Genomic DNA, 14,653 nt, shown 5'->3' with positions numbered 1-14,653 from the left:
AAATGATTGCATACGACCCCTTATCATTCAAATCAAGCAAACTCCCAACAGGATGTATAAAGCTCTTCTTTTAATCAAAAAATGTCTGCTGCTTTAAAAAAAAAAATCACAACATTTAATATGTAAACATGTACTCTATTTGCTTTACTTCTTACAAATTTTATACAAAAGCCTACAAACATTTGTACTTCACGGCTTCTTCCTAGCTAAGTAAATCAATGCTCCTGTCTTACTGCAAGCAAGTCCTGCACCAGAACCTATGAGATTAATAGATATTAACAACCTTGCATGTATCTATCATAAAATTAAAAAAGGCTCAACTAGGCCAAGTACAGAGGTTAGCAAAGTAGATTGAAGGGCCTTGTTGGATTATATGGTCTCTTGCTGTTCCAGAATATTACCAAGCAGTGGAAGGTTTGAAAAGATGACAACTTCCTCTAGATAGATGCAATACTGTACTTACCACTTCTGCCAAGGCTGAAATTACTTTGCCAAGTGTTGTGAGAGACTTGTTGATATTCGCTCCTTCCTGGAAAGACAATCATTTGATGTGGTGATTCACACTAATCAAACAGGAACTCTGGTCCAGACTAAAAGGAGCTGGAGATCATGGCAAGTGTCATTGTGAAAATAGATGTCTTAGATTTACAATAAAGTTAGTTTTACTGTGATCACACTGCCATGATTATCTGGGTCTTAACATTCGTTTATCACACAGGTACCTCCACTAATTTTATCATCTAAAGCTTGACCAAAACATGGGATACCAGTCTAAAAAAAGCTACTTCATGAAGAAATAACCCTTACACCCACCATATAAAAATCGCACGTATTAGTGAAGGCAAAGGTAGATATTTTAAAATATCAGAATTAAAACAGAACCCACAAGCATTTTCATGCCATGTGTTATGTTTTTCTTTTAAGTATCCCAATATGAGAATTACATGCAATCACACAACTGAACAAACAGTCTCTGAAAATAGGGGGCCTCTTTGGTTCTAGACAGCATACCAAAGAGGTCTCATTTTTGCACAATAGCTAATGTGTTCAAGAACAAAGGACTATTGTAACATACCCATTACACCAGCCATAGAAAGATTTAAAAAAAAAAAATCAAATTGTTACTATTCCACAGCATCATTGATCAATGGGGCTGAAGTTCTGGATCTTTGATAGGACTGAATTTTTTATATTCTTTTGCTTATTAAGTAATGAATGGAGGAGAAAATAACTAAAGAGTATCCTCAGACATCAGACTAATACACCATTTTCTCCTTCCTCCCTCACACAGCAGTGGCCCAATGCAATCCCATTACCTTTAATCGAGTCCCTTTGGCACCAGTTGAGTCTGCTCTCTCACTCCCAGCTAGATCCACAAGGCTAATCTTGCTGACCTAAAGAGGGAACACAGCAATAGTCAGAACTAGTTCTGGTGGAATTAGAACAAGAGAAAAATAAGTCTGATTACTTCATGAATCATGAAGTATTCTACTGTCCAAAATCATGATAGCCTGCTACAGATTCTACAGCTGTACTGTTTTTATTGGCAATCAATTTCAGAGAAGCAAAGTTGTTTCTGCATTAGGATAAATACATTCTGTTTTAAAGTGCAGCTATACTCTGAAAAATAGCTAAAATAAAGAATATTGTTTCATAAGTATGTAAGGACTTCCAGAGCAAACTGAGTCAAAAGATAATTTAATAGCTAGTGCTGCAAATAACCTAGGATCTAGAAAGAAAAAAAGACATGCTATGTTTTATTCATATTTGTATATGAAAAATCAGTAATAAGGAACTGGAACAACAGCAGAATAGAATGCAGGCCACTATCCCATAACCCTGAAGAGGCAAAACAATTCAGGAGGGAAAAACTTTGGTTTTCAACAGATCTGACCTAAATACACACTGGGATCAGATATGTGAAAATGGTTCATTTTTTATATAGTCACTTTTGCATACAGAGCCTCTTTGCTCTTCCACTACCCAAACCAACAGCAAGGCCAAACAACTCCACTCATACAGAATGTACTTCCTTTTAGAATGCAAATTCCATCTGTTTTGTTTTGCCTGAGTATCACTAAAGCAGGCCTATGCCTGAAAGAGGCTGCGGAGGATAGTTAACGAGGCATCAATTAGTTAGGCCTTGCCAAGCAGAAACATTGAAGCTTCTGTGTACAAGCAGGAGGAAATTTTATTTCCCAGCTCATACCAGATCCATCTTTCTTCTTGCTGGGTCTACTTTCCTACCCCCCACCCCCACCCCACGCCCTCTATATCTTTGCCATGCCTGCTTCCCCCATCTCAGCCACTACTTCAAACACAGTTTAGGAACAGAGTCCAGAAAACAAAACAAAAAAACATAACAGTAATAAAAGTGCTCTGACAGGGTTGATATGGCATATAAGTAAATTTTCCCCCACTGAGAAGTACATCACGATGTGAGACAATTCCTACTTCCACCCCCAGTAAAATGAAGTAATTGAAAGCAGAATTAAGGTGATGGTCAGTTTTCCTCACTCCTCTACCTTCTCCGTGCAAAGGTCAGTTTCTGTGTCATGTCTCTTCTGAGTAAAGACAATCGTAAATACAGCGTGAGAGCGGCTACTTGTTTCATTCATGTTTGTAGCTGCCACGGTCCTAATAAAAAAATCAGACATTCATTTTTTTAAATGATCAGTTGGCTCCATGCTGCAACTACAGTTATCTGAACAGTTTATACTGAGTACTGTCAATCTACACAATTACCTGTGCTTCCCTAATGCTACCCCCACTCCTCCCTCTGCACCAGTCTCCTTACATCATTCTTCCTTTCTCCATAGCCTGCTATATGGATTAACCAACCAGAGAGTATGGCTGACAGGCCAACTTTACTCTTCCTCACCTTTTGGGTGGCTAGAAGTAGATTTTATTTTAACTGATTTATCACTGTATTTTTGTATACAGAGAAAACTAAAATTAAAAGGCATGTTACCAGAAGGAACTGCAACTAACGTATTTTACCAAAAGCTACTGCAAACATAAGGTATCAATAAAATGATGCGAAACCATTTCATAATACAAATTAGTGTTTGCGTCTAAATTGCATTCATGCACCAAAGTGTATTTTCACACCAGGTTTAATTCCTTTAGCAATTTTTAATGCAAGTTCTAGTTCCACATATGACAAGAGCTGCACAAAGGGGATTTCAAAACTGGCATTGTATGTCATGGTCCCAGCTGTGGAGCAAGAACACCATCCCACCACCCCAACTGGTACTGAGTACACATCCACATCATAACCAACCTGGCTTTGTTCCCAGCATCCATGAGGTCTGCAATGTCTGTATAAGAGGTGACTGCTAACTTGGACAGGTCCTCCACATACGGTCCGAGCAGAGGATGCTCTCGCACCCGCAAGTTCCCCTTGTTCTTCGGGTTCAATAAATCTCTGACTCTCTCACAATAAATCTCCATGTAACTGACCTGTGAATAGATTTGCATGGATAATTTACAGGTCCGGAAGGCCTTATTTTCTGTTGAGTGAAGCTCTGCAGCATTTTAGAGCACCACCATTAGGAAGGAGTCCTTCAGTTAAAAGGTGCATCCACAATTAAGATATGTGGCAGCTTGACACACTCATGGGGAGAAGGTGAGAGCAATCCCACATTAGGTCTAAAATGTAAGCTTCACACTCTCTATCCATAGCAGTTTCTCTCCTCAACTTTTTCCTGGTTGGTCCAAACTAATGTGTGCTGTGGATCTTACTTTCCAGAAACTGTGCCACTTAATTCAAATCCACTACTTATGTAGATTCCATGATGAAATGAAGAGTTAGTAAAATACATCTTTGAGATACAACAGAATATGGGGCTTAATGTTCAATCATGCCACTTTTGGCTGTCTAGTATTTAAAGTAGCACAAAGTGCAGGTCAGATAAAAATCCCAAACCTCCAATGCGCTAACAATGCCAACTATAGTTACATGTCAGACCTGCACACTAACTCCAGCACAATTACAAAGCTAAAATTCTCTTAAGAGCATAATTTTTAATTGGCATGTTTCTCAGGGCACCAAGCTTATCCCATGTTAACAGATACTTAGTGACTTCAGCATCCAAAATATTAAATGACACAGTAAATTATTCACTTTCATTCTGTGGGAAGAATTCAGATGGAAGCAGCAGTTTTAGAAATACGAAAAGGAACCCCAAATATCTAAACCAGGACCAAAACCCAGAGACAAAGGAACTTAAAATATCAAGTGGGTCACTGTTGCACAAGCAAATGTTTATTTTAACATTTACATAATTTCTGCAACCCAGTTCTAGCCTTTCCCCCACCCAGTTTGTCCCATGTCCACTCTCAGAGCCTTCCATCCACAATGAAGATCATTTTTCTGGCTTCCTTGCACAGCTCCCTCTGGACTCATCATCCACTCTTGCATCAAATAGTAGAAACAGTTTGAAAGTATGTTGCTCTTTCCATTCACAAGTATTAAGCACGCTGTCCCAGTGACATTCCCACCCTCTGATTAAGCTCAAGTTCCAAAGTGACCCAATGCTTTAAAACCTATTAAACGGACTAACTTTCCAGTAGCCTTTTCACAGCTCTAGAATTCACTAAAGGCTAATAATTGGAGTCATCTGCTTACTTAAAAGAAATGGATACAAAAACAAGACAAGTTGAATTTGATTTCTTTATTTCAGAGCTTGCAGCACATTAGTCTGTTTTATGTTAACTGGTCCATTAAAATCAGTGCAAATATTTTTCCTTTTAGAGTTTTCACATTTTTCCCAATTGCATACTCTGACCCCAAATGAGAAAGAGGTTGAGAAAGTTACTAATTTCAGGAAGGTCTATGAAAAGATGAGTCCTGAAGAAGAGCACTGTATGAGCTCAAAAGCTTGTTTTTCTTACCAAAACAAGTTGGTCAAAAAAAAAAGCTATTACCCTCACCCACCTTGCTTCTGAAAAGAAGAGGGCATTCTAAACATTGTGGATAAAGACAGTCATCTCAAAGTTCTAATACTTTCAACCAAATTCCTTGTGCAAACAGGTTCTAAATTGTTATGAGTAACATTCAGTTCAAGAGAGTCAGTCTGGGGTCTGCTCTGAAAAAACTAACTAAAAATTGATTTGAGTTCCACAAATGTTGTCTAATTGTTAAATTTGTTTAGTTTACACATTTAAAAGATCATTTTACTAAATGCGCTGCAATCTCACGCTGGGAGCTGAGACTCAAGCTGCACTCTGATTTACCCCATCACCACCTGTATGAAAAGGTTCTGCAGTCAGAACTTGGTTACAAAACTTGTGTGACCCAGAAGAGAATCCAGCTGATTATCTCTTAATTGTGCTGACTTGGAGACTAACAGGAATAGACTTATTTGTCTGGAAAGTGAGCAATTATAGCTAAACACACAGAGCAGATCTGCCAACCAAAGTGCTATTTTTACAGTCCACATTTTAATCCTTTGCCAACTACGAACATACAGATCTTCCTGCACATTCACTTGGCTAGTAGCCTGGAAATTGCCTTTGTTCTAGGACTTAGCACAGAGGAGTAGTTTGGTCAGTTGGGGTTCAGTCTATAACATTCTCTTCCTGTCAATTTTTTTCCCCAGTACATATTCTGCATGAACTGTGTTCCCATTCTACTTACGGAAGAGAATGGCACCCCCCAGTAGCAGGCTAACAGAAGATTCCTGCGTAAGATTGCAACATCAGCTATTCTAAACTAGGCCTACGTTTAATAAGAACTAAAGTAATGACTAAAGGCAATTAAGAGAGAACACACTGAATAGGTTTCCCAACCAATAGTGGTAAAAAGTTTGCAAGTTCATTTTAAGGCTTTTCAGGCCCAGAATCTATATTCATACAGACTAGTTTACCTTAGAAAGGCTTTGTTCATACATTTGTGTCAGGTGAGAAAGGGGAGTCAAGTGTTCATGAACATATGAAGCAGAAAACAATACCAACGATGTAGCAGCTTCTTCAGATCAGCAGCCTCATACCCACTAACAGTAACATGCCTCAGTTCACCAGTGTACTTACCTCCACAGAATAGGACATCTCCTCATTACTGTTGTCATTGATTTGCTCAAACAGTTCTTCACACAGCTAGAGAGAAAGTAAGCCTGAGTCAGACAGCAGTCAGTGAGCAATGACAAATAATTACTGTGACTCAATCTGTTCTCCTTCTATTCTTCCTATCTCCAAAAGTCACTTTAATTACATCAAACCACCACCGCAGTGTCCTGGTAAAAATGCAGTTAAACCCCATCCCCAATCACTAGTATTCAATCCTTTTATTTCTCTCTCATCAACTATGCCTCGGTTTAATCAACATTAATCTGCAATACAAAAACAGAATTACTCAACGTAAGAATTAGAAAGACAAGGTGGGTGAGGTAATATCTTCTATTAATCTATTGGACCAACTTCTGTTGGTGAAAAATGAACTTTTGAGCTTACACAGAGCTTTTCTTTGGGTCTGGGAAAGGTGCTCTGTGTCAGAACTAAATAAGGGTTCCATTATGGGGTGATAGATGACAACTAGGGGCCATTCCCCCACTGAAGCAGGTTGTCTCCTACAACTGCTGAGGTATTAACTGCCCACTTCACCTTGAATGGGTCTTTTGCAACAGGTGTTAACTCTAACCATTCCACTTTGTATTTAGCAGTGACACTGAGAACCTTTCCCAGACCCAAAGAAAAAGCTCTGGAATTCATCTTTTTCATCAACAGAAGTTGGTCCAATAGTATTACCTCACCCACCTTGTCTCTCTAATATCCTGGGATCAACACAGCGATAGCACCACAGTACAAAAATGACAGCAACAATTGAAATAAGAAAAACAGATTATAAATTCTAGAGAATGAGACGATTAAAAATATTAAATCCTCTCCCATCTGGCCATTAAATAAATAAATAAATAAATAAACGTGGCTATTTTTAGGAGAATAATCCTCAGAGTCCATTGGTTTGACAAAGTTCCAGGAATCATATTTGAGGCAACTAGTAGACGCTTCAAATCAGCTAGTAACTTGTTCATATGAAGGCTGCTGAAGCTACCCAGACAGACTCTATAGGAGAGATTCTGCTTTGTTTGAGGCTTGTATTTTGCTTAGTTAAAATTAAGATAACAAATGAAGCTACCAATAGTGGAGCAGCATATGTTATAGCTGGAAATGCATTAGAAGAATTGGGACTGCAGCGGGGAGAAGCATTGGTATGGAAAAGGATAAAGGGTAGAAGTAGGCCTCAGGGGCATCAGTACCTAAACAAGCCATTGCCTGTAAGATATGCAGCAGTGTGGACAGAGTGCCAGGGGACTTTAGGAGCACACATTCCGAACACTTAAGTTAGTGCATGGTTTTAAGATATCACTATTTTAGACCTCCACATAGATGTGTCAGAGGTTGGCTGGTAGGGGATCTAGTGAACATGAAAAGTGGAAGACCACAGACTACATTTGTGCATGGAGGACAGTTTTGCCCCTCCTGCATAGATTTGTGTGCAGGTAAGGCAGAGGAACCAGTGAGTATATTCCATACAGAAATAATGCTTTCCCTTGTACATAGTTAGTTGGTTTTTTTCTTCTGTGGGATAATCTCTCAAGATGCAACTGGAGGAAGGGAGGGAGGAGAGGCTAGTAAGAACCTAAAGTAGATAACAGGAGCAATATTCTGGTTAGCTAGTTTTTAACATGGCCTTTGATTTGTACAACCTTGGGGAGCTAGAAAGATGAAAAAGCATCCCCAAATTTAAAGTGGAAAAAGCAAATGAAGAAACATCAAGTTTCTGCGTAAAGGCTTTGGACCCATTTCAGGTGTTATGCTCAAAAAGGTGTTACATTCACAGAAGAAAAACAAGGTGTTAGATGTATGAACAACATTCCTTATTAACTATGCTCTGCACACATCTATGAGTAAAGTTTTCCCAAACGTGGTTGACATTTACACCTAACCTATGTGCCACTGCTAGTGGCAACAGAACACGTGTTATGTATTTGACTGCAGAGGTTTGAGCCATTAGCTTTCCGTTGTCTATCTCATACCTGGGGCATAGAGTCAGTAACTCCTGCTGCTGATCCTATAGCAGAACAATGACAGACTATTCAGCAAATTTATTTATTGAGGCTGAAACCCAATCTCCACTTTCACGGGAAAACTCCTTCCAAAACATGCACCCAACATATCACCAATGCCAGGACAACATGAGAGCTGGGCTGAGTGTGGCAAAAGCACCATGCAGCCAACATCTTGAACATTAGACATACCTGGTACAGTCTTAATGAAATATCATCAGCCACGAATTTCCCAGGGCATTCTTTCAGGCTCTTTATGTGGTCATGGACTAAAACTTCTCAAAATAAATGCTTTTTTAGGGATAGGGTTAGTTTAGTGTGTTTATACAAATCAATATCTCAACTTTCCTACCTATTTTATTTCTCACTTAGTAATCTATATGCAAATATATACACACTGCTAAAGGACAGTGAGACATTCATTTCCCAGGGTGGAAAGACAAGACGGATTCTCCAGACCCCTCTCTCTCTCTACTGAGAGTTTCATCAATGACATCACCTCTTGGATTCTTACTGAATAAGTATTCCTGTACTGTCCTGTCAACAATCAGAGCAAAAGCCAGGAAACTCAGTGGAATCAGACATTTATCTTACCTTACTGAGTTATTTTTGGTTTTGTTTGTTTGGGGAAGAATTACAAAAGGGCAGATACTGCAGTAAGTATTTTGTTCTTGGTTTTAAATTCTGTAGAACTGTTCTCTTTGGAATAATTTCTCTACTTCTCCTAAATCTGAGTCACTCATTCTTACACTTTTTAATTGCCTGAGGTTAAACGTGAGACGTTATATCTCCTCTGAACAATCTACACTCAAAATATATGCCCCATTCATTCTACAAAAACAGCTAAGTTTAAACAGTTGAGAAGTACACCTCTACCTCGATAGAACGCTGTCCTCGGGAGCCAAAAAAAGTACCACGTTATAGGTGAAACTGCGTTATATCGAACTTGCTTTGCTCCGCCGGAGTGAGCAACCCCGCCCCCCCAGAGCACTGCTTTACTGTGTTATATCTGAATTAGTGTTCTAACGGGTCGCGTTATATCAGGGTACAGGTATATGTTTGCAACCAAGCTGTGCTGTATCATGTTGGTTTCTTGCAAGTATGGACAGAAAACATGATTTTATAATCTCGTTAGACAGCAGTGGTAGCCTATGTCAAGACTGACTGCACCAGATCCAAGGTCTATGCTTTCCCTCCTGAAAAATAAGATTTGGTTCTTTGTGAACCATTACTGCAAGTAACAAATGATAGAGTAGCAAACATTTAAATATGTTTTGTGAAGTAAATACCCAGCCTGGGCTTTGTTACCTGTGGGATGATGCCTCCCTGGCTTTCCTCCTGTTTGCCCATCATGGTGTAGGATTTCCCAGCTCCAGTCTGCCCATAGGCGAAGATACACACATTGTAGCCCTCAAAGGCATGTAACAGCATCTCCTTCCCAATATCATTGTACACACGGTTCTGAGACGCAAAGCAGGGATCTTCAGGCTGCAAAGATTAAAAGAGAATAAATACTGTCTTCTACTCCCACCCCAGAGGTCTAAATTCAGAAAGGTATTAAGAGTTATTTCACACTTAAAGAAACCTTGTGGGTCAACCCACAGTGGAAGGTAATGTTGGTGCTTCTCTTACAGACAGGTTTTCCCAAGACAGTACCAGTTGAAGCAGAATGAAAACAACTACTTAGGCAATGTCACTCTGCTGGTGGGGAAGTAATTTATCTATTACCCTTGCTGATACTGCTGAAGAAGTTCTGTGCAAAATCCCACAGATAGTATTTGAGTGTGTAAGAAAGGAGAACAAGCACAGAGTTAAAAAGAGGATCAAAGTGAACCAAGAAGGGATGGGGCAGGAAATCTCAGATGGGTTAAGGCTGGACAGGGACCTGGGGGGGGGGGGGGGGGGGAAGCATTTTTTTTTTTTAAAGTGAAAATTGTATTTGAGTTCCAGTTACCAGTCTCAACAAGCCATGAAAATGAATTAACCGGTTTTGCATCTGTCAGATTCCATTTTCTACATCCCAATCTAGATTTATAAAATTACAGTACAACTTCACAAATTTGTATTAATGACTACAAACCCACTGTGAATTGATATACTTTTCCAAGTTAGCAAGTAGGTGAACAAAGCAAGAGTCAGGACAATGTATCAAAACAATTTCATTTTGGCAACGACAGTTTAGTATTGATAACACTTAACTACCTGATGTATATTTTGTCTCTCTAGGCATTTGTATTGTGTTTATCTAAAATTCAGCATGATGTAAAACAATAACACCCTACTACCACAAGAACTTACTACAGCCTCATCTACTACTCAAGCTTTGCAGAGAAGGGAGACCACTGTTTGTGTATGCACAAATTAGCAAATTTTTACAGTATTTTAAAAGGTCTCCGAATTTCTAAAATATAAGTGTGTGGCATTAATGTATTGGGGAGGGAAAATATCAAGAGCTCTGCTTGAGTCAAGTAGAAGCATGAACAATTTTGTTCCTGTTAAATCAATGTGAGAAGTTTGATTTTCATTTATTTTACTGAATGACAGAAAGCAAATATAGCCTCAAAATCCTTATGCTGAATATGGAAATCCCAGTCCAAGAAATAGTGGAACAGATTAATTCCGAAGTTATTTGCCCTGCCAACTCCTCTATGGAAAACAACATTCAGGGGATTTTTAATAAATTGACTAAGATGGAAACCAACATAGAAACACACTGGAAAAGTACAGCACTTGGACAGTATGATTAAATTCTCTGAAAACCATGATGCTGAACAAAGAGTAGCTAATTACAAAACTAGCAAAGGGCAGTATGGTTACAGACCATCAAATCAAGATCCCAAAATAAAGGAGTTCTAAGTGTTCCTCCTCTCAGGCCTTTTTCTATGGAAAGTACTATGCCAAAAGTCCTGAATCTAAGGGTAAAAGATTTGACTTTGAAGTTCTGTCACTTTCCATGAGAAATCATCGTATTTTGGGATCAGACATCAGCATCCAATTACTTGACTCTACCCAACACACTGCTCAAGGCAAGGTCGAGGACACAAAGATAACTGACAGAATTCACTGTGTATATTAACATCCCCTTTTGTTGACATGCTCCTCTTCTCCGTTGGCTAGCTGGAGAAGCCATTGTTGAATTATTTGGCAACAGTTTTCTTAATGCAATATATTATACATTACAGGTGAGACGGTTTTCTGCTGCATCGATTAGAAAAGATTACATTGATGGTGTAAAACCAGAACACCTTTTGTAGGAATTTCCTTTTAATGATTACTCAGATATTCTCTCTCCCCTCATAGCAGTGGGCACTGACACCATTGGAAGAATGGTTATGCTGTAATAGGAGTGCTGGTTGATTTTAATATTACACTGCAATTTTAATAGCAAGTCCTTCTTGATGATGTGCATAGCCTAAAATGACAGCAAAAGCTGTGGCTACAAAAGCCATGTTTTCATCTATTAGGGTTTAGTCTGTATAGTGCTCATGGTGTTTTTGCATCTCTGCTTGATCTAGGTAATATAATTGTATGGTTTCTTCACAACTGCTTTATTCAATAAAGAGGTTTAATTAAAAGCTCTGTGCATATATAAAGTTTGAGCTTTGGTCAAGAACACATTATCTGAGGGTGTCAACCAGTGCAGAAATGTCAAATTCTCTTCCCATCAGCCAGACTAAATACTGATGTTTAGCTGATGAGAAAAAATAGGATGATCTCTTTCTCCACCTTTCAGGAAAACAGGGGAGGGGACCTAATGCAGAAACGTAGAGCTCTGCTATAGAACAATCACTGGAAGTCAGCGAGACTTCAGATCTAGCTCTCTGGAGAGGTGGGGCAGAATGCTTAGAGGACCAAAGCATATTGCTTTTACAGTTATAGGAAATGTGGATCACTACTCTGCCTTTTCCTGGTAAGCCAGTGGAATCCAGCTCACTTTTTTCACTGTGCCGCAGGGGGAGAGGGAGGGAGGGGAGGGGGGGGGAGAGAGAGAACAATTATTTTTTTTTTAAGTCTTCACTTTTTACAACAGAAATTAGAATGGAAAGGTTACTTTTGTGGCTCAAATTCCACTCTGCAGCTGCTTGAACACACATTTTTCTATGTCTTTCCTCTCCTTCCTCTTTCAAACACACACCCAGACTGTGTTCTCAGACCCCCAGACCTTACTCTTTCACATTCCCAGGATGGAAAAAAGCTAGAACATAGAGACAGAGCTCTGAACTTGTATCACTCAAAGTACAATAAAGTCATAGTAGGAGCAGCGGGTTGAAAAGTGGGGTGTCAGGAGACAATCCAGGCCAGTCTGACTGGTAAACAGTAGTTTTTGCTACAGTACATTCAGAAACTTACCGAGGTGTGAGACCAGTAGGAGTAGTCAAAGCTGAAGGACTTTGGTGCTTCCTTGGGGTTCTTTGGGTTGATAATACCTAGAAGAAATAAAATTCAGACTCAGCTATCCAAGGCATTTAGGGACATAAAATTAAAACCAGGAGAGTCAGATCACGAGCTGCAGCAAGAAATGTTATGACAATTGAGCCTCAGACCCAGTCGATATGGCTGTCTTTGCCTAGCCAGAGAGTTCATAAATTACATTGAAGGACATAAGATCAGGATGGGTGTTCATACCATAACCTCACAAAAAATAATATTTCTGTAGGGGCTCAGTGAAGCAGGTCAGGGAAAGGCAGATACAGTCATAAGGGAATGCACCTATTAAACAAAGATCATAATAAGCAGCGATGCAAGAGACTTAAGTAGGTCATTCTGCTTGTTCTGTCTTTGGACTAGTGAAGATTTCTGGAGTGTAGGGAGGGGTGCAAGGAGGAGTATTAAAGGAAGAGCCAAAACCCACAAAAGCTTGAGGCACTTCAATAATGAAAAGCTCAAGAGCCCTGGGATTTCACAGCAGGACGACAAGCTTATTTTGAAATTCATGTTACAGTATACGGATAAAAGCCCTTGGCCTATGGATTTTCTTTCAGAAGCTCAGGATTCTACAGGACATCGTGGGAGGCAATGAAAGGAGGTGGAGGAGGATCTACAAACATTTCAGGGATTACACTGATATGACATATTACAACATTCTTCTACAAATAAAATATGTGCAGAGCCCACATGGAGATTTTAATAGGACTGACATTAAACGAACTAAGCCAAACTATTTGTAAACCTTGCCTTCTGCAAACGACTATTCAATCCCATAGAAACCCAAATCAAACCTTCTTTTATTCCCAGATCACAGCAACAAGGCAATTTCACCCTTTGAAACCATCAATATAATTTACTTTTTAAGGTGACCCCAATCCTGGTGTAAACTTTATGTCAGCAGACAATAAAAGAATATCACATCTATAATTTGTTACAGCCTTCTGGAGGACCTCTACAACAGATTTAAACCTCAAACAAACAGTCTTAATGAACAGAGCTATAGTCTCTTTACTACAATCTCACTACAGTATTGAAAATAAGAACTTAAGACAGGGGTGGCCAAAAATGTACTGGCCCTCTGAGCCACATACCACAATCTTCAGGAGTTCCAGAGCTGAGACACACCTGCTGGGGGCTGGAACTTGGGGCTTCAGCCCCACAAGAGGCACCTGATGGGATTTGGGGCTTCAGCCCCACTCCTGCTGAAACCCCAAGCCCTGGCAGGCGTGTCCCATGGGACTGAAGACCTAACACCCCTTCCCCACTGGGCAGAAGCCACTACCTCACCACCTGGCTGCAAGACAGAGGTCCCAAGCTCTTCTTTCCCCTTCCCCCTGCCCCCCGCCCCCCGGGTCTGGAGGGTGGAGAATGGGGGGCAGGGGGACTCTGCAAGCTGCACTTTAATGGTTTGCAAGCCATATGTGCAATGCACATGTGGTTTGCAAGCCATAGTTTGGCCTTCCTTGACGTAAGATATGCCAAAGGCTCAAATCATTAGTTCATCTAATATGGAATCTTGCAGTGATGTGCCAATATTTAAAAAATAGATTTTTAAATGTTTTGCTTCAGTCAGGGATACACATCTGTAGGCTCAGAAGGATTAGATTTTTATCGGTAAATTCTTATTTCACTGTACACTGTGTGATAGATCCAGGCCAGTTGAGTCCAGCAGAATAGCAGAAGGCAGATATACTGGCCACTGGATTAACAGTTTTCTGTTCCCTGACTGACCAGAGCAGGGGCTGCTCCAGGCTAATGAGAACACCTGACTCCAATTAACCTGCAAAGAGTCAGGTGAGGCCATTAAGCTAATGTGACCACCTGACTCTAATTAAGGCCTGCTGATACTATAAAAAGGGCTCACTCCAGCCAGGCAGAGGAAGTGTGGCTGAAGGACTGGTTAATGAAGACACCCTCAAGTTACTGATAAGGGAGCCCTAAGGTAAGGGTAAAGAAGGGAGAAGCAGGAGAGCTGTGGGGAAGTGGCCCAGGGAAATGTAGCAACTCTGGCAGTGAAAGGTTGGCTGCCAACAGCTGCTACCATTAGGGTCCCTTGGCCAGAACCTGGAGTAGAGGGCAGGCCCAGGTTCCCCCCAACCCACCACTACAGGAACACCTCCTGGGAGGGGAAGTCAGGCCCTTGTCAGGACAGGAGG

At 40.2% G+C, this 14,653-nt stretch overlaps 1 protein-coding gene across 19 annotated transcripts in view; it reads right to left on the bottom strand.

The window, feature by feature from the left end:
- The window catches only part of KIF1B (kinesin family member 1B), a 142,325-nt gene that overhangs the window by 93,952 nt on the left and 33,720 nt on the right, over window positions 1-14,653 (bottom strand). For all 19 annotated transcript variants that reach the window (XM_008167254.4, XM_065575443.1, XM_008167245.4 and 16 more), the window contains exons 3-9: window positions 12,420-12,496; window positions 9,378-9,557; window positions 6,034-6,099; window positions 3,284-3,462; window positions 2,526-2,637; window positions 1,317-1,394; window positions 464-529 (exon numbers count right to left, since the gene is read on the bottom strand). In XM_008167254.4, coding sequence (XP_008165476.2) covers window positions 464-529; window positions 1,317-1,394; window positions 2,526-2,637; window positions 3,284-3,462; window positions 6,034-6,099; window positions 9,378-9,557; window positions 12,420-12,496 — 758 coding nt within the window. The remainder of the gene's footprint in view (window positions 1-463; window positions 530-1,316; window positions 1,395-2,525; window positions 2,638-3,283; window positions 3,463-6,033; window positions 6,100-9,377; window positions 9,558-12,419; window positions 12,497-14,653) is intronic.

This window comes from Chrysemys picta, chromosome 21 (genome assembly GCF_011386835.1).
Source record: "Chrysemys picta bellii isolate R12L10 chromosome 21, ASM1138683v2, whole genome shotgun sequence".
In the NCBI taxonomy this organism is placed as follows: Eukaryota; Metazoa; Chordata; order Testudines; family Emydidae; genus Chrysemys; species Chrysemys picta.
The sequence above is the reverse complement of the archived record's forward strand: the minus strand, read 5'-3'. Positions and strand labels throughout refer to the sequence as shown.